Consider the following 20783-nt stretch of genomic DNA (forward strand, 5'->3'; position numbering starts at 1 on the left):
AATTAAGCACTCAAATAAGAAACAGCTCAGGGGTAATAGAAGCTCTGGCTGCAATGACACACAGTGGCCATGAGGTGGTAGCAAAACTGCTTCATACACTGCAGACCACAGGGGTCTTCCACCCAAAGTTTTTCAGTAGCTGTAACTTATAAAAGTTGCTTCCAAACAGCAAAGCAAATGGAATAGCAGATTTAGTCAAGAGTTACTTTCAAAGACTAATACCCTGTGTCATCACCTGAGGTTTTCGTGCCAAAGGAGAGACTAAATTGATCACCTTACCTTCACACAGACAGATGTACTGCAGACATGGGGTCTCAAGCTAAATTTGAACTCGGTCCAACTGAGCAATTATTTCCACAGCTGTGAGTCAGGAAATCCAGTGAAATGAACAGAATAATAGTACAGCCCCATTGAAAGAAGACCAGAAAGCCCTGCATGAGTAGAGCTGTGCACTCCTGCCTCACAGCTACGTGTGGCCTGGAGCTGTATGGAGGGACGCTGGTCCCCTCTCCACCCCCTGACACCCCCACTGCCTGCTGGGCGACCTGCGTGACCCCCCGGCTGTACCTTTTTCTCCATGTCGGACGCGGACTGCAGGAGAGCAATGAGAAGAGCCATGGCTTTGGTCTGGATCTGCTGGTTGAGCCTGTCGGGGGAGAGGGGGGAGAGTGAGAGAACAGACTGACTGCGCTGCTCCCCCGATCCCTCTGCGACGGCTCCGCGCACTTCCCAGACTCCCCCAGAAACCTGCTGATTTCCGGTACCGTCCCAAACAGCGGGGCAGTGAGACAGTGGCAAAGGAGGGAATGACTCTACTGCCATAGAAAACAATTCTGCCTGGAGAAAACAATTCTGTCTGCTAATTAAACTCCACTAAGTTTTACCAGTTGCCACATTTTTAACACAACCAACAGAGGGCTCATTCCGGTATAGGATTACCAAGCAGTGCCAACTGCTTACAGCACTTAAAATAGCAAACGTGGATCAAGATTAAGTGAATTTGCTGCGTTCAACTTCAGACTGCAGAGCTGAGACCTCTCTGGGTGTCCTTTATTCCGGCACATGGGCTATTTTCAGAAAAGCTTTGTCATTCTACACAAAGAGTCCTATTTTACGAAACAGGCACCAGTCAGCAGTCCGTCCCAAACTCAAGCAGCCTCAAAACAGGCCAGAGTCTCAAGATTAACACTTTGATTTCTCCATGTGGATTCTCGTTTTTTCACAATTACAGAGAGAAAATCCACACACTCCTTTTACTGACGGACTATTTGGATTTCACAAAAGCTTAGTGGCATTTTGACAGCTCTTTCACAGAGTTATGAAATGTTTTTACAAGCACGCTTCAGGAATGCATTGGGACACCTGTTTACTTGTGAACAATGACTGAGTTTTGCTCTTGCTTTACCGTCTCTAACTTAAGTCTGCTCTGATTACTACTTTACCTTCAAGCCTGCTTTTGGGCAGAATGAAGTCACATGAGAACCTAAGAATTATTACAAATGAGAGGCCATTCGGCCCATCCAGAATGTTTGATAACAGAGATAATACCACTGAAAGGAACCCAGACAGTTTTATCTACAACAAATGCAGTAGAAAACTGGTTTAGCAATTAGCTTGCCTGTAAACACTCAAGACTACCAACGGGCAGTAGCACAATGGTCGACTCTTGAGTCATAGATAGATGGGTCATCCTGTCTGTGTAGGGAACTCTTTTTATCACTGCCAGCGATTGATGTAAAGAAACCCTACTTACGTTGAAAAGGCTGAGATTATGGAGTCCAGTGGGAGAAAACTCGTTTTCTTATAAAATTATCTTTATTTCCTACCTTTGTAAAACTAAGGTCACTGCCAAATCTCTTCCTTGAATCTACACCCAAGGAGAATCTGGTATGAACCCCCCCCCGCCCCCCCATATCTGAATATCCGGCTGAGAAATTTTATTTCAGGTATTACTGTGCACATATTTCAGTAGGTACACCTCCACTCCAGATTTGGGTGTATGTGAGGTATGAATATTAATTAGCTCTCAGCCAACTAAAATTAGCTGTCTCCTGTACCACAGTGATTGGATGAGAGCTATTTGACATTCATAACCGTAACACCTAAGGACATATGTGCACTTGATAGATGTGCTTTTTGATTCAGTTGGCATTGTTTAGAGACATGTAGACTAGGATGAATTCAGAGAGGCATGTTTGGAATGTGTTTTGTAGAGAAACACGGTCAGTTCTGCTGCAAAGCGTGTTTTCAAAAAACAAGTTAAATATAACGCGACAAATTTATCACTACCACTATTTTTTCTAGCATGAGCTGATTAGGACACATTCGAGTTTGGAAACTAGTCGTACATGAGTGGAACAAACAGCTGTGCAAGTGGCAAGCGGATGTAAAATTACATTCTATAAATACTTCATTAGGTCAATATAAAGGGTCTGAATTAAAAAAAGATTTTCACTTTAAAGGTTACATTTTCTCTTGCTTAGCAACAAAGGCTGATGCACACTGTGCCACTCTAGTGGACTTGTTCAATAGTTACTTAGTCATATTCAATTAATGATATTATATCAATGAACACTGTAAATAAACACTGTTTTGATAAAATAACAAACAAGGACTAACTATTCATATAGAATAATTTCAATCATAATGGTATTTTCTAGGCATCTTCCCCATAAGCCCTTAATTCCCATTGAATCAATCTTCAGGGACACAACAGCAGCAGACCTGGCTGCGGCTTGTATTGACAGGACTTGACATCACACTTTCCTCAGCGCGTCCCAGGCCACTTACACCTGCAGGTGCCCGATGAGCCTCTCCAGTGTGACTTCCTGTTTCACCAGCAGGAACAGGCTGGTGCTGCTCTGCACCATGTTCTCCAGGATGGCCAGGGACAGCTGCTGGATGGAGGCATCCATCACCTTGACATTGACGAACCCTGCGATCTGAAAGGGGGGCAGAGGGGCACGGACTCAGGGTGGCAACCACAGAGACTGGGCTCCTTCACCCCCATGCCCATTATAGACATGGGCACTTAGGCCATATCTGTCAAAGCTCCTTGGTTTGTCTTCACGTTTGCCCTACTTTCTACACCCATGTCCCCTTCACACTATTTCAAAGTCTCTGCTTCTCTTTTCATTTATACATAATTTTTACAGGAATTCCCTTATAATAGAATCAATGCTGAAGGACTTGAGAGGTGCTTGTAGCTTGGACCAATCAAATGTGGCAGCTCCAAGCTCAGAAAAAAGAAATGGATCAGAAGACCTTAGGGTTCTCAAGAACTTCATCCATCTGATTTGGATAGATAATACAGGCTGCATCTACAATAACATGGAGGCATTTCATCAGCTCAAAGGGGAACTGCAGTTCCAATTTCTCAGACTGTTTATTAAATCGTAGTAACAAAATAAATTGACAGTATCCCAAAATCGGACAAATTCCAAATTAAGCACAAAATCGTGAACTGTGGAAGTACTGTATAGTCACCATGGTATCGCAAACCCCTGGTGTCGCCATGGGCGACAGTGAAGAGTTTCCGCAAATTGAGACGTGAAGCAGCCCTTCCTGCTCACTAGTCACTGTAATGGCTGATATAATGTGATGTGCCAGCAAATAAGCACAGGTTGTACAGCAGACATTTCCCTGCAGAAATGCTCCAATGTGACCCGCATACAGAGTTAACATCTGCAAAAATGTGTCAATCTAGAGCAATATTTCTATTGGATTAAAAGAGATCTCCTCACAAGCTTGTTTATAATGTAACAGGGCTGCCTCACCTCACCAGAAGTTTTGTTGCCTCATTCTGAATCGGAGAACAAGGCACTGGGCATACCTGGAAGTGTTGTCTATTTTGTGATGTAAATTGGAGCTTTTACACGTTACTGTGTACATTTTACTTGCATTGTGGTTTGAAATGCACTTATCAGTGCCACTTCTTTCAAACCCCAAAATATAAAAATATCATTGCAGTTCCCCTTTTATTAACTATTGCAGTTCACTTGGAACAGCTGCTGTAAAGACGTTACATTTAAGCTGGCGAGTGCCGGGGCCTCTGCCCTCCAGAAGGTCACAATCGCAAGGAGGCTGGTGACGAAGTGACGGCCATACCTTCCTGATGAACACGGTGGAGAGGTTCTCCCAGGAGACGATGCCGTGATCCATGAGCTCCATGAAGCCCTTCAGGGTGTGGGCCATGATGATGGGGGCCCTGAGACACACACACACAGGCACCCAGTCACCCCAGAGCGCTTGTGGCCCGTGCAATCCCACCCACAAGAGTCTAGGGGCAAACCCTGGCTGCAGAGAGAGCGGCCTGGGGGGTCGTGGAGTGGGGGGCTTCACTGCGAGATCTGCAGCCCAGCTTGGGCCTCCACCAGAGGAGATCACATACAAACTCGGCTTTGTAGAAAAGCACTGAACAAAGACCAACACTGACATGACGTGTGGCCTGCTCTGTGTTACGTCTACAGAAGTTGAGGTTTGAGGCTGTGCTCTGCAGGATTTGAAAATGCTTTAAATTGCTTCTTCTTGTTGTTGATTAGCCCCTGACCACACAGACAGGACAGGAGCACAGCGATTATTTCTGGCCTTATTTTGCACACCCTGTTGAGCAGCAAACCACCACACATTTACTCTCTTTCAAGTGCTTAGGTAGAAACTTCCAACCCAGACAAATTATGATGTTGTGTCAGTAGCGCGTGAGGATGAAGGGCTCGTTATACCCTTGAGGGTCTCAATTCCAAACCTAGAGGCGTTTCACTCGCGCACCGAAGACTGACAAAATCGAAAAAAATACAATAGCCGTCTGCTTAATGGATTACATAGACCCAAAAGACAGAACACTGAAGGACACAGAGAAATAGTGATCACACACACACACACACACACACACACACACACACAGACACACAGACACACACAGACACACACAGACACACACAGACACACACAGACACACACACACACAGACACACACACACACACACACACACAGACACACAGACACACAGACACACACACAGACACACAGACACAGACACACAGACACACACACACACAGACACACACACAGACACACACACACACAGACACACACACACACACACACAACACACACACACACACACACACACACACACACACACACACACACACTTCCCTCGGGGGCAGACTAGCTGCTGCAGACTAAATGGGACAGTGAGTGAGGTCATGGTCTGCCAGCCGGTACCTCACCCGTCCTTGCTTTGTGGAAAGCCAGGATCGCATTACAGTGAGAAATATTCATCAAAGCTCAAAGCTTATTATTCAAATCAAAGAGACCGCCAGAGATGTACAATTGCAAGAACAAGGTGTTAGTTGTGAAGAAACAAGATACAGAACAAGCTGGAGGGAGTATAATGTTGATGTTTTTAAAAAAAGTTAGCAGCCTCAACATGTCACTGATGCTGGAGTATACTGGTCACCCTGTTTCAGAGTTTTTCATTCTTCCTGCACTTAGCACCCTCTGATTCCCAAGACATGGCAGCCAGAAAAGATCAGCTCTCCAAGAGCGAAAGGGAATTGAGAAAGAAGCAGCTGCAGAACCTGGCATGGACGACCTGTGTCTGGCTGCACGGTCCCCTCCTGCAGCTCTCTCCTGCCCACACAGCCCATCTGGAAGATGCACACAACTCACTCATTGCTGTTCTCCACGATCTGCACCAGCAGGGAGTGCCCGTCTCGGCTGATGAACTCCTGGGCAAAGGTGACATCGGTAGAGACGGCAGCCAGCTGCTTCAGAGAGTCACAGCGCACGCCGGAGTCCGAGTTCTGGATGCCCCTGAAGAGTTCTTCAGCATAGCGACCCTGAGGCAGACAAGCAGGCGTTAACGAGTGATTTCAACCAGAATTCTTCCAGTTTGGTAGCAGGAAGTCAAAGTCCTATATGTTTTAAAGACACAGCATCTTCTAATAAATACAAGCTATTAAATAGCCAAAACATGAATTTTCACCAATTATGAAGAATTGGATAATTTCCCTTAGGAATGGCCTAGATTAAAAACATTGACAAAAGTCCATGCTGCCCTCCATGAAGCAGGGTAGGCCACTCATAGTTTAAAAACATAAAGATTACAGCTAAGAAGAGAGCATTCAGCCTACTAGCCTGTTTGGTAGTTAGTAGTTAACTAATTTAAGTATCTCATCCAGTGGTTTCTTCTAAGAAGCCAGGGTATTGGCTTCAACAACACAGTAGGGCAGCTTGGTCCACACTCCCACAACTCTCAGTTTTAACTGTAAAATGTACTTCCACATAGTTTCCATGAACTGTTTTAAATTCTCTGTCAGTGCTTCCCCTATGGGTCCAACTGTCAGTCACCGCTGAAGGAAGAGAGTTACTGAGCAGCGATGCCACGGAAAGGATAGGGAGTACGAGATGAAGGGAGGGAGAGTATGAGAATGTGTGGGAGGTGGGTACCATGAACATATCGCAGCTTTCACATCACTTCCACAAACAGTTCTGTTTATATTCCTCGGTATTTAAATCCACTCTGATAACGTACGCAGTGTTTACTCAAACTAGGACAGAAACGGCCGTCATTTACAATTCATTCCTTCTGTAGAACCGAGGAGGTGTGTTAGGAATCACTGGTGGGGAGATACTAGGATCCTGTGCAGACGCAGGCACGGGTAGTAGATGAGGCAGGCGAACAATCCAAAACGATAAGCGAGTACGTGGTCTAAAGGAGAAAGGGTGTACAGCAACCAGGAAGAGAGTAGAAAGCGTACAATCCGAAGCAAGGGGCAAGGTCGTGGTCAAAAGGCGTAAGGTAAGTCGTAATCCGGGGAGAACACAGGTGGTAAACAGTCCGAGGCGAGAGGCGAGGTGCAAAGTCGAAAAGGCAGAAGGGGAGTCCAATATCCAGAATAAACAAGGTACGGGGAAAAACGCCAGGTAGAGCTCTCAAGGAGTAGACTCAATACCGAGCAGCGGGAAGCAGGTTAAGATGGTATGAATAGCACTGTGTACCACGGTGCAGGTGGGTTAACTCGTGCGGCGGCGTTTGTTAATAATCACCCGCTGCTGGTGCTGATTAGATCGCTTAAGAGTTGGTCTTAGCTGGCTGGCGGTCGTGACAAAGTGGACATGTACAACAGCGTGAGGTTGCAATAGACGGGGCAAAATCGAACTGAACAGTGCTGATGAACAAAAAGAGGGAACTACAAGAGAAAGCCAGGGCTCTCCCGTACAGATCACAGAATCAGAGTGTGGGAGGAAGTGGGCGGCAGTGGGTGTGATCACGATCTGGAGCAGCCACCACTAGCACTCCCAGCTCTGAAGGGCTGGCATCACAGCAGATGGCATGCTTGTCTGGCCCCTGGATCTGGGGGGGGGGCTGTGCGAGTGTTCATGACTAAGGCAGTGGACACAGGAAGAGAGAGAGGGAGCTGTGCTCATCTCATCAGCTCTTTGTTCCTCCCACGAAGCCTGGCTGGGGGGAAGGGAGGGTGGGGGGGGACGAGGGACGCAGATTCACTGGCTGGACTCAGTCGGTTCCCTAATTTGGCAACAATGAGGGAGAACAGCCCCATTGAACGGGTGGTCGAAACTCCAGCCAGGAATAGCTCCTTTAGAAGTTGGCTGTACACCAAATCCAGGCGCAGCACAGAGCAGCATCTCGCCTGTCTTCTTGAAACAAATGCTTGGGTGAACCCTGTTCTTTAATCTCCGTGAAAGGCAGCAAGCTTTACGCACTGCATCTACACTGAAATTCAGAAAACTCTTAAATGGATCAATCCTCCCAGGCTCTCCCAGCCCCAACAGGTGTCACTAATCAGCACATGGTGCCAAATGGTACTTAATCATGCCGATGTTAACTAACTTTCTCAGAGAAAGAAATATGAGACAAATTTGCTACGCCACATTACAGCAGCAGCTCTCCCACATTGACAAAAATGCACTTGGCGGCATATAATTAGCAATTCAGAAAAGAGATACATCCAGTCCAGATGCACAAACTGTAAGATTCTTAGCCATATTATCATCTGCAAGGGACTAAAGGGTATTTGGACTTCTCCTGTGTAAAATCTATTTTCCCACACATACGCAAAACTGTAGCCTCTCATAAAGAAATTGTGGCTACAATAATGCTTTTGTTTCACTTCTAGCAGGGCCAGAGGCATGATGCACAAGTGCGGGTCACCAAGGGGGGGATGAGAGGAAGTGTTTCGTGAGCGTACTGGGTGGAGACATTGTTTCCAAAATGTCACCTAGGATTAAAAACATAACAGGAAGATCAGCCTTCTTCAGGATGACCCAGAGAGTTCTGCACATCAATACCCATATTTGTTATTAAAAGAAATCTACGAGCTTGTTGACTTTAATTAGGACTGGAATTAGGAAGGCATTTTTTACAGGTCACACAGCTGGTGCAGTCTGTCCCTTGTCTGAAATCAGTGAGCAGCAAGCTGAGAGTACCCAGCTAACGCAGAAACTAACGGAGAACGGCCCACTTGACTTACAGGTGCTTTGGTGAGGCGGAGAATACTGCCATTCTTGATGTCCAAACGGTTCTAGGACACAGACGAAACACACTTTTCAGGACACTCTTTATCATAAACATCTTTGTCCGTCTTAGCACGCACACACGTGCACATAGACGTTCATATAAAACGTGAATGCAGTCATTTAGAAAAAGGAAATCAAACGATGGGGAAATCAACTTGCCGGAATGGGTCCCACATTCCGTGCATTCTGAAAGGGCTCCTTATTGCACAACAGCCCGGTGCACTGAGTCACGTCAATCTGCTGCTCTTCTCTCCTTCTCCCCCAAGCACGGCATGCCGTGACTCAGGAGGGAATGTGGTAGAGAAGGCAGAGGAAGGCTTGCCCACACCTGCCCAGCGCTGCTGCCTGGTGTGTCAGAACACAAGCTGCAGTTTCACTTCCTGCAGCCAATATAGGATCTGTGCTGTGACTTGCACCTCTTATAGACAGAGGCTGGGCGAGGACTGCAACTGGGTCTTACCACAGTCCGCTGAGAGAACCTCACATTTTGTTTAAGCAACTGAACCAATTATATGTCGGACAGAGCTTAAGTTTCTTTGTTTTGTTTAGCAGGCTAGAGATACCTGGTCGAGCCCAAATTCTGCTGCACAGTTTTTCTCAACATATTATCATGAGATTCTGCAGGGGTGAGGTCCTGACACAGTGCATCCAGCCCACCTAGCCCTATCCTCTACCCACATCCTCTCAAATTGATTATCTTAAAAGACGTCTGACCCATTAAGGAAGGAGTCTCAAACACCGGTCCTGGAGAGCTCCAATCTATGAATCTTCTAGGTCACCTATACCTCCTGTTTCTAAGGACGGGAGATATTTATAAGTTCTCAATTAAGGAATTAATTTGTTTAATTAAGGAAATGGGTTCTTGAACACTGAGGGACATTCTTATTTGTTTTCCAAATTATCAAATAATCTTAAATTACTTTAAGCAAGTTAACAGTTTTAATGATCTCTGCCCAAATCTTTCAGAAACTGATGATCCTTCTAGAATGGGGCTCTCCAGAATAGGGGTTAAAGATGTCTGCTTTGAAGGCCTTAATCTTTTAGTTTCCTTGGGAGTGGGGTCCCCCTTCCTCATTTTCCACACGAAATATAAAGTAGCTCACTTGAAAGCTGTATAGACATTACAGGGATGCCCATGGCCCTGAGGCTACACTGATGTCTGTTGCAAAGGAAAACGATTGCTCAAAAACCTCGGGGCCCTATTCTCACCGACTCAGTGATGTAGGTCTGGATGCCATCGGCGTACTGCAGCGCATAGCCATCAGGGCCACTGAGGTTCCACCTGTCGACAAGCAATTCGATCAGTTATGGAGGGGTGGACTGGTGGCTCAAATACTGAGGCTTTCCCTGTGCTCTGTTGGTGAAATAATAACTATCCTCTTCTCCTCCCCACATGTCCGGATGCCGCTGCATCACTGCCATGGATCCAAGAGGGACATCGTGAATATAGCTATGGTTTAGGAGCAATTTACTGGTCTACAGAGATCTGCATGGAGTACTAACACACAGAAGACATGATGGATGGATGGATTAATACCCTCATCATTTCCTTTTTTTAGCTATATTAGCATGCCCAAAGGGGTTGGGCAACCAGTTGACCTTGGACCCCCAGAGGTTTTTTATTTCTCCTTGCTAAGGAGTTTTTGGTTCCTCTCCATTGTCTTCTGTTCTGTATTGACAAAATGTACTGTCAATTGCATTGTTAAGCCCCTTGGAGCAGCCTTGTTGTGAAAGGTGCTATATAAAAATACATTGAATTGAATTGAATTGAATTGAATTGAATTGAAATAATGGACAGGACACAGCCAACCAGAAGGATCTCCCCATGTGCGTTCACCCAAGACAAGGCAGGCCACAAACTACAGCGATTCTCAACTAACTTTTATTTCTTTCCTGAACAGGGACACTCAGCTCCATCGCTACCAGATTCTCGCTGGTTTTGCAATAGACGGCCTGTCAGCAGGTTTCACGCTGCAATACTGAAAGGTCAGCTTTCTGACCCGTGAGAAAGACACATGAGGCCATTCACATTTCTTGTCAGATCTATTTATATATGAACGTGTTATGAACAATGACCAATAATTTTATATACGACTGGGGATTTTGTAGAGGCCCTTAGTCCTGGGAAACACAGATACGTAGTTTCTGAAGTCAGAATAAAACATATGAATAATACATACCCATCACAGACTTCTTTAATGACTGCTGACAGTGGCTTTTTCTGTAAGAGAGGAAATCTTATTGGTTTGGGACACACAAATCATAAATTAATCACAGGTTGCTTTTGCTGCTTCACTTCTATGGGGAAATAACAAACATCTGAGACACAGTCTCAAATTTCACCAAAAAAGACATTTAAAAAAACTGCATGATCTTCAATGGTCGCGTCTCTATGCTCAGGTATGGTGCTGCTCTAAAGCAAAAATGACACCGACTTTGCATGCATACGAGTGGTTATTTATAAATAATAATTTGAAAACATTAGCCTTTTGATGGAAAGCAGGAGAATTCCGTGTTTTGTTACAGCTGCCCTGCAATTGGTGGGTTGCAGTGTGGTTGAAGCAATTACAGGGCTGGCATTGAGACTGATCTGCTCAGGCCTCAGCCGAAGCCACAAAAACAAGCTATTCCTTTGGTGCAACTGCACATCCACCCGGCTGAGCTCCTGCTCCAGGCGGATGCTCACAGAAAGGCTGCCGACACACTTACAGGGCAGGGAGGCAGAGCAGCCAGCTCCCTCTCCCCAGAGATGCAAACACCGCGTCCCACGGTAGGGACTGAACTTCAGGGAGTAGGTGTGTCAGGGCCCACGCTGCCTACGCCTCTGCTGGGACTTTGGATTAGGGAAGTGAAACTACAGAAGCCAGGCTTTGGGGGTGTGCTACAGAGCATCGCTCGCTTGTTGCCCATAGGTCTAATCTTGAGCCGTTTATTTGTGCAGTGTGCTTTATTTGTGCAGTGTGCTTTCATTACGAACTAGCACTGCCCGTGCATAACCATGACGATAGACGCAGGGGGGGTAGGATAGCGGGCAAAAACTACCTTTACTGGGCGAGTCACTTGGAAACCCGGGCAAAACCTTTTCTTCAATCAGCAAAGTGCAGGGCCTGACCAAGGCCGTGATCTCATATGCTGCCTCTCTCCTGGGCAGCCGACAGGTAAGGGGAATCCGTACCTGGTCCAGGTCAATGAGCTGGGGATAGGCCCCAGGCATCTGGATGGCGATCTTCACGATGTCCTTCTGAGGAGGCATGGTGGCGCCCTGCGCGTGCGTTCAGCCCGGGCTTGGCTGGGTACAGCAGGGGGCCGGGGGGCCAGGGGGGACGTACCCTGCGAACAGGAGACACAAGCGTCAAACCACCCAACCTCATCCGAAGTCACAGCATCACACGCTTAGCCCTTCACTCCCTGCATACGCTTGAGAGGAACGAGCTGGCCGATGGCAGATGTTCACCCCTGACATTTGAACTTATAAACATTCGAAAGGCAACGTGTCCTGGCCAGACACAGCCCGAGTGCTTCATATCCACCTTGCTGATGCTGCAATAGTTACGACACAAGCTGAAGCTGCTACAGTGGATCTTCCATTAGTGCATCCAACGCTGAAGAAGGCCTGTAGCATCAATCAGAACTGATACTTGGACTGTGTATTACTCCTCCACCACACCTCCCTAGACATGGACAGAGGACACTGCAACACCTGAAACAAAGGACACGTTTGGGACCGAGGTATAAAAAGAAGGTCACCTTAACAGAATCCCCACAGCACTAAGCCATTTACGCACAAGCCTACACGTAACAAAAAGTGAAAAGTGGTGGAGCAATTGTCATATATATTCATACTACAACTGACAATCCTCTGAAGTGTTTTTGTTGACTCATTATTATATGTTGAGTCAGTGTTCAGTCATTTACTGGGTTATATTGGCCAACAGTTTTCTCCAGGTGAGGACCAGGCAGACTCCGGAGATCACCTGAGGGAATGAACACAGAACCATCAAGAAATCAAGCAGCTTAGAGAGCCAAGTCTTAAAAAAACAACAGTCCGAATGATCTCAGTAACTTGGCTTTTTGGTGAGGATTCCTTTGGATGACTTTGCAACAGCGAGAAAGAGACCAACTATTTATAAACTGTGGACAGAGTAAGCACTTGTATAGGCCTACATTTATTCCTTCAGGGGAAATTGTGTTAATATTTATGCAATTTGTTGAAATACCTCATTATTTCTGTTTCTGTAAATTTGACTCGTCAAAGTGCTGAACCTATAAATATTTCCCAGTTTACCGACTCTTCCCTGTGGTTCCTTATTTCTCTTCTGTAGCATCGAACTTGGCTCAATTGGCACAATGTGCAGTTGAATTCTTAAAGAGACATTCACCACATGTGCTGGGTATACTTCCCTCTTGTTTCACCATCACTGCGCCCACAGAACAAGACAGCACTATGTTTGACTTTCTAAGGTGAAGGCACCACTCTATTCTGTGAGCAATGCGGAGGTTAACTCTGTGTCACTTTTCATTTTTCATTTTTCATAATGAGCTAAACCCCAACTAGTTCCTCTTTAGTTTTTCTGTAGAAGAACTCAACAGGTTTCTCATGTTCAGAAGCCATTGCCTGGGCTGCAGCAATCTGGGCAGGCAGTGAGAAGTGCTTGCACTACAAATGTAGAGACTCTGATCACTGCACTGCACCTGTGCAAACACTAACACTTTCTAGAGATTCATGATGCCAGTGGTTCTCAACACAGATTCTAATTGAGCTGTTAATCTGTGATGCTCAGTGATGACTTGAATTGATCTACTTGCCTGTTTAAAGTTTTGTTTACCCAAATTAAAGAGCTGTGAGCTGATAAGGAACACTTCCCAAAACTTTGCTCCCTACACAATAGCTAAGTACAGTTCTAGTAAGAGCAGGGCCAGGAAAGCATGTGCAAAAATTCTCATTTGCTGCCAACCAGGAAACTTTCAGCTAATGCAGTTTTGTTTGGTTTTCTAGGTGTGCACATCAGCGTCGAGAAATGGCCACAGCCTGTCCTCCATATTCTGTTGAACCAGAGACGGGCACTGAACTCCACAATAAACACACGATGAGCAGCACACATGCAAGTCAAAGCAACAGGTAATGTTTAAAAGGCAGGAACAACTAATGCAAGAAAAAATGCTTTTAAAATTGCAACATAACAGCAGAAAACCACTGCCCTGCTGCATTGTGTCTTTACAACACTTAGTAGAAACATTACAGTGAGAAAATATTGTTCATGGTCATTACAAAACAAGGCCAAACGATGAGAGAAATACAGAAGCAGATATCACCATTTAATTATTCCTTCCATTTATGGCTGGGCCAACTAACATTGCATGGCCCAGGGTATTTAATCCATCTTAAATTGCCCACACATGTACTGTATTTCAGCCTTTGAGGCTTCTGCATAAAGGAAATTGATTCCTTTTATCCTGCCCAGGTGCCTGCTTTTCATTAAACGAGGTTAAAGAATTTCATCCACAACACAGCATGTCCCTGGATCACAGGAAATAAAATCAAAATCCGAAATGCAGCACCAACAGGGACCCGAGCTCTATAAGCTCCATCCTGTAACATGCCACAGCTTGAACAGGCACAGTCGAGCTGGGGTTAAGCAGCAGTATACTGGTTCCTGGGGAGATGTGAAATAAGCAGTTTCAGTACCTAACAGCAGCTAAAGCTGCAAACAGACTGGCTAATAAAACAGTCAGTAAAGATTTAGAACCGCAAGCTAGGCCATATGACCTGTGCACAGAAATGTCCCTAAACAGTTAAGTATTTTTTCCATTCCTCTCACATGAACTACCTTGTTTGGAAATCTGTGAGCCCAAAGGGATGGAGGCCAAAGAGGAAACATAAAATATGAACTGAGAGAAAGGAGATTCTCTTCACCCCTAATTTATAATCACAGAAACACACAGCCTAAAAGGTGTTACATGCTAGTTCAGTCACTCTGTCCTCCAGGATGAGCTCATTTCCTTAAAAGACCAGCCCGTGCACCTTAATACAGCGTTTCCTTGCACAATACTCGTTACAGTACATATTTTACAATTAGACGAGCAGTCTTTTCCGAATGAGGTTCAACACTTAGCCTAATGTAGCATTAAGACCCTTTCACCAAAAGCCTCCTAATTGTGCCCTTGCCCAAGCCCTTAACTGAATATAGGAACATCTGAAAGGTTACAAACAAGAGTAGGGTTGTTTGGTGGATTTTAGAGAAAGCTGGCCACTTGTGAGCCACCAAAACCATCTGTGACCACAGTCACCTGCTTTTGCAGCTGGCCCAAATGAATCACTGACCAGGCTCCTCTGTCCTGGCATTCAATTTACCCAGAGGGAAAAGTACTGCTCTTCCATTGCATGATAGCAACACTCCTAACTACCTAACAACAAAAGCCTGGTGCTTGAAACAACAACAAAGATGCTCGGACGCTCACCGAAAGAAAACCAGAAAAAGGTTTCACTGAGGACAACACAGATGATCTATACACCATATTTTTTTAACGGTGCAAAACACCACTGCTACGTTCAGTATCCAGATTTCCGGATTAAGTCTAAATCCCTGTGTATGCCGAAGGTCCACCATAGCTGACTAATTTAACCCTTGACAATGATCCCTAAACCTCTTCAACTGTGATAAATTCTTATGGACTTATGGTTAATTATGGTCAGAGAAAATCTTTGCTAATCCTTTGAGGGCTCTAATATGCACAACCAGGGGAGTGGGGTGTATTTTTTGTAACATGGACTTGTGGCTGACTAAAGGCTGCAGTCAGAAAGGAGAATTCGTAGGTCTCTGTTGGCCTCTGACCCCTGACAGCCCCCCCCCGCATGGCCCACCTCCTGCGCTCTCGAAGCTGTAGATGCGGCTGGGCTGCAGCTCTGCAGAACCGTGTGAACTTTCGGGTTTTTTTTCTGTACACAGACACAAAGTGCCTCCGTGTCACATTTCCACAAGAAACAACAGACCACTTGGAAGGAAATCGTTAATCCCACTTCAAGCAATTTAATAATCGGCTGCCATGACCACTGAGTGATCAACGTTCAATTAAAACAGATTTTGCCAGCCTTCTAAACCAAAAGCCCATGATCCGGCTGACCTATTAAATGCGACTTGATTTTTGCCCTGCGACAAATAATCTTGCCTTTAACGAAAAGGCAATTAACGTAATGGCATACCTCATTCGAGGTTAGTACTTAAACCTGATTTAATTGGCCCAAAACTCATCGATTCGTCTTGAAGGGTGCAGGGTTAGAGTCAGTAAAGCACATGAAAAAAAATGCAACATTTAGCACTACTTTTCTGGAGAGCTAAAAGACGGGTTTTGATCTGCGCTAAAGGTATGTGGTGAAGTCTTGCAGCAAGTGAAGTAACTAGAAATTACCTCTGAACTGTTTGACAAAAAATGGGTAAGAGAGAAACGAAAAAATATCTTGAGTAATCTCAGATTTCTGTCCGTTAAGAACATACAGATATTTCCAGTGCCCTTTACTCGCTAAACAAACAACATACAGTAAATTACAAACACCACGAAGGTAATCAAAAACTGAAACTATTTTGAAATCCTTTAAAACGCAGAGCCGCGTTTCCAGAGCTCCACAGCCACAATCTTACAACGTCTTGACTCGGGCACGTTCCTGGAGAGCCGCACCGCTACCTCTCGTTAGAAAACAACTGAAAATCAGATACAGTAGCAACGAGGAAAAACAGGTTATTTGGCCTCTGGAATGAGATCCACCCCCAGGCCATTACTTTCTGGAACACATGCACACACACGAAAACACGGAGGCTCAAAAAAGTTGGCCAGCTGAAAAAAAAAAGAAACCCCCCCATTTGTGGCGCAGCGCGCTCCCTTCCCGATTACTTCCCTTTCCCCCCTTACCTGGATCAAAAGGATCTTACTGCCCTCGGATATCCGCGGAAAAGCGAGCCCAGATCACTCCTGGTCCGCTCCAGCCCACACTCAGAGAAACTTTCGGGAGTGCAGAACTCTGCTAACTCCAAGGTACAGTAATTGATCACTCTTTCACAGTTCCGGGTTGAAAACGCGTAACTAGTGCGCTCTCCGCCCCTGTAGGGGAGTGTTTTCCAGTCGCATGGAATCCTGATATTTTCCACTAGGGATTGGAGCGAGATGTGAACGGGTGGTCAAGTAGTATTTTTCCCCAACTTTCACGTTTTTTAGAAAATTCACCCATTTTTACGTCTTTTAAGTCCCTCCCTGTTTTGTTTTCGGGAAGCTTTAAACATTTTTTTAAATTCCTTTATGTTCTGCTTGATAGTCCCATTTTTTTTCAAATAAAAAAAAAATCACATGAAGGGTTTACCTTCTCTTGCCATAATACATTACCACATTTTTGTTTCCTTGCCTCAGAAAGGGGAAAACGAAGGTTATTCATCTCTTTTTTTTTTGGTTTTACATGACCTCGGTCTTACTGAACTCTAGTATTGCGACGCTGCTGATCTTAAAAAGTTATAAAATCCCACCAACAAAATCCAGTCGGACTGCTTACAACTGAAGTTAATAATTGGACTTGGAAAAATACAGGTGCGAGTGTAACAGGGGCTCCTGTCTTCAGTTTTAAATGTACTACAGTATAGCCGAGATTTCACTTGTTCCTCGACTCCAGGTCCTGAAATAATTCCCTGACAGCGCCTTTCTACATGTCAAGTTATTGTATGAACTCCCCTTGTCGTCTACCTCATTAAACAGATTCAGTTTCAAGGACTCGTTGCAAGGCGTCTTGAAAAGGACAGTCGGTTCCAATAAGGCGAAATTAACAGTTAGGTCCTCGGACAAGATACAGCAGCCCACGAAGTCTCACACTAAGGCATGATCTCCCACACCCAATGCTTTAACTAAAAAGTCAGCAATACTGTATTCACCCCTAGGGATGTACCAGTGGAAAGACCAATAGGAGCACACTGTAACAAATGGTTGGTAAACAGATAACACACAAAACCCTTCGTTTTTGTAAAATTTATTCAATTTTCATAGAATGGGAATAACTAGGCATAGCGAACCAGTTTGTTACAAATTCCTTTACATACTTTAGCTTCTAAAAACCTGAATGTTTAAAAAAATAGAAAGAATTCCCTGGACATTGAAGGCTTCAGTGGAATGACTCTACCCTCCAGTGGAGGAGGTGCTGCCAACATCAGTTTCCTTTTGTAAAGTGCTATATTGAGATGACTTGGTTGATACCTCTGAAGATTTTAATATAAAAATGATTTTGATGCATATTCCACAAATATAAAAATAAATGCTTACTGTTTATAAACAGAACAGTGCTTCCTTTAAAAGCTGCAAATACATCAAAAACCTCTGAACTCATCTACAGTAAGTGTTTAAAAAGCACACTGAGTGAAGGACAATGTACAAAGACACATACACACATGTAAAAGTGTTACAGGTAAAGCAATTAATAAGCAGTTACACAGGAGTATTTTACACAAATAATCAAACTAATGTTGTTTAAATTGGGCAGCTAACAGACTAACTGCTCCTGAGAGGCAGTTAGATGCTGTAAAAAACAGGACTTTCAAAGAACAGATATTTTGCAGGGCTGATGTAAGAGATATTTTGTTAAAGACAAGGACTCAAACGCACATGGACACACACACACACTTGCAGAGATGTATAAAACAAACCTATGAATTTAAAACTGATAAACCCACTCAGAACTTAGCCAAAAACAGTAGGCAGTATATACAATATATTAGAAACCAATGACACAAAAACAAGCAAAAAGAGACTGGCCAAAGCTTAAAAAATGGCAGTTATACCACATCTTAGGAAAAATTCACTGCAAGACCACTGATGACCCTCCTCCCCAGTCACCAATAATCAACGTTTCGTTTTCCAAATGAGTCTTGTGCTTCCTTAAAACCATGAACGTCAACTCTGAGTAATTTGTAAAACACATTTTTACTGTGTACTGTACATATGGAGGTACAGTTTACTTTAATGAGAAGCAGTTCAGCGTGAAGACTAAAAAAAAGCAGTTTGCGACAGAAGAGCTTTTTGAATTTGAGGGAATACTGGAAAGAACAAAAACAACTCCAGACTTTGGCACAGCTGTCTTTTGATCAATGAATACTTTGCCTCTGGCCATGCTGTAAAGTGAATTTGAGGTTTCATAGCAGAAAATGAGACTTAAGAAAGAACAAGGCTTAAGAAACATATGATATGAATTATTACGTTTAATCAGTTGGCCTGGTTTAGCTACAAAAAAAAAAGCCTTATGAAGTCAGAAGAGACTGAGGGTCCAGATGAGTGGTTTTTGATTAATGCTTTGTTTCCAATTTCAAGCACGACAAACAGGAAGGCAAGTTTCTCTGTAAAATGGCAATACACTTCAGGGGTCAGAATCAGTGATGTACTCTTTGAGATGGATGAATTCGATCACAAACTCATTTTTTTTTCAATCTGTCCCTGTAAACATATAAGGTATTTCCTGCTATAAGCAAAGTGTACCCATTCAGCCTCAGACTGACACTGGAAATGAGTAAGGGCACACACACAAAATTTCTCTCTTGTTAAAAATCTAGAAATGAATGTGCCCTTTTCCCAGCACAGTACATGGCTTGACCAATCAGGCGCGTTGCTTTTTCAAATTTTGGGTTTTAACACTCAGTCATTAACTCGCCAACCCATGCTGGAGTTGAGCAAACTGCTTCGCAGGACTTTCCTTCCCCCCACTTTGCAAACAAAGTCCACAGCATAAGCTGAACCCAAACAGATTTCCCTTGTGTCACCTACGCCACTATTTTGGCACCATCAAACACAAACATTCAGTCTCCCGCAAACTCTCAGAAGCTCCAGTCACCTGAATCAACAGAACAAAGTCAACATGAGCAATTTGACTTGAAATGTATAAGAGGTAAGAGAACGGACCTAGACCCAAAGGGAGGAGACTGGTTCATGTGTGCATGCTGTGGCACAATCAGTCTACAGCCACACGATCAGCACACTGAACTTGCTCTACAGGTGACATTATGCTTCAGATCAAATGCTTGCAATAGCTGTTACAGTTCAGATTCTCTTCCATGCCCGAATGGATCGTTATAGACCGATGCAGATCAGCTGTTTTGCCCAGCATGGTAAAATGGAATTCACTCCACTGCAACATGAAAGCAAACATTTAATCCTGTTTAACAGGGACATCGGTCAACTTACTTAAGGTACTTAAGGTAAGATTTGGATAGTTATAAGGGGGCTGTGAAACCAATTTAGATGCACAGTTTTGCACCTCTCCTGCTACATACTGTGACACATTTCACAATTAGGACAAAAAGAATCGTCAGAAAGCTGCCTGAGACTGAACGGCCAATTTTACAACAAAAGGTTGGAATAACATTAGAGAGACACAGCTACACCTCCTAAAATACAGCAAGCAGAAAGTTAATTGGAAATAATCACCGAAGTGCTTCTATAATGTGGGGTAAATTCAATGATTCAGCAGATTGAATTCATCTGTACATACACGCCACGTCCTTTCAACAAGGAGGAAGTGCTTACTCAGATGTATCTCAAGGGACTGCAGTGGAAGGGCTGAAAGATAGTAAATTATAAATGTCGGCTATGTCCATCCGTGCTGTAAAAAAGTCACAAGTCCAATTGAGTAAGAAACTTGAAATAAGCAATAGAATTTAGGTTTTGCATTTACCTATCCTTCTTAAAGAGGTCATTTGAAAATCGTACATCTTGGGGGTCTAAGTGCTACACAATGATTAAATCAGTAGTGTTTCTTTCTGTATTCTGCATTACGCACCAGAAGCACAAGTTTCCATTTTCCTATCTGATACTACTTTTATATGATTAATCAGGAAGAGTATTTCTGCCCGTGTTTACAAGTCAGAAGGCAGAGAAGTACCTTGAAGTGAAAAACGGTTCTATTTCTCAATTCACATGCACCGTTGAACTGCAGCCACTATACAATACAATCAAACAGCTATACAATAGCACAACATGTTATCTTCACAAATCTCATAGTAAACGAGGAGAGATGGCTTTAGGATTTTGCAGTCGTTTTACAATAGGAGATCCCAAAAGCTCAGTAACTTTCGGATATACACAGTGATCACAGGCAGCTCTGTATCGCATGCCCCGATATCCACACCAGGCACGTCGCACCATTGAGTCACAGATAAATTTGTACCTGTACCATACCCCGCTGTTTCAATGCAAAATGCTTTGATTCACAAATATAGCC

At 44.2% G+C, this 20783-nt stretch overlaps 1 protein-coding gene across 1 annotated transcript in view; it reads right to left on the reverse strand.

Moving 5' to 3' along the window:
• elmo3 (engulfment and cell motility 3) overlaps window positions 1–16580 on the reverse strand; it is a 33419-nt gene extending 16839 nt beyond the window's left edge. Inside the window, exons 1-9 of the mRNA XM_088938721.1 lie at window positions 16451–16580; window positions 11721–11875; window positions 10726–10766; window positions 9755–9827; window positions 8500–8550; window positions 5675–5844; window positions 4108–4207; window positions 2791–2942; window positions 568–646 (exon numbers count right to left, since the gene is read on the reverse strand). Coding sequence (XP_088794847.1) covers window positions 568–646; window positions 2791–2942; window positions 4108–4207; window positions 5675–5844; window positions 8500–8550; window positions 9755–9827; window positions 10726–10766; window positions 11721–11798 — 744 coding nt within the window. The 5' untranslated portion in view covers window positions 11799–11875; window positions 16451–16580. The remainder of the gene's footprint in view (window positions 1–567; window positions 647–2790; window positions 2943–4107; window positions 4208–5674; window positions 5845–8499; window positions 8551–9754; window positions 9828–10725; window positions 10767–11720; window positions 11876–16450) is intronic.
• Between the last annotated feature and the right edge of the window lie 4203 nt (window positions 16581–20783).

The sequence above is a fragment of the Atractosteus spatula genome, chromosome 21 (genome assembly GCF_055471065.1).
Source record: "Atractosteus spatula isolate fAtrSpa1 chromosome 21, fAtrSpa1.hap1, whole genome shotgun sequence".
Lineage (NCBI taxonomy): Eukaryota > Metazoa > Chordata > Actinopteri > Semionotiformes > Lepisosteidae > Atractosteus > Atractosteus spatula.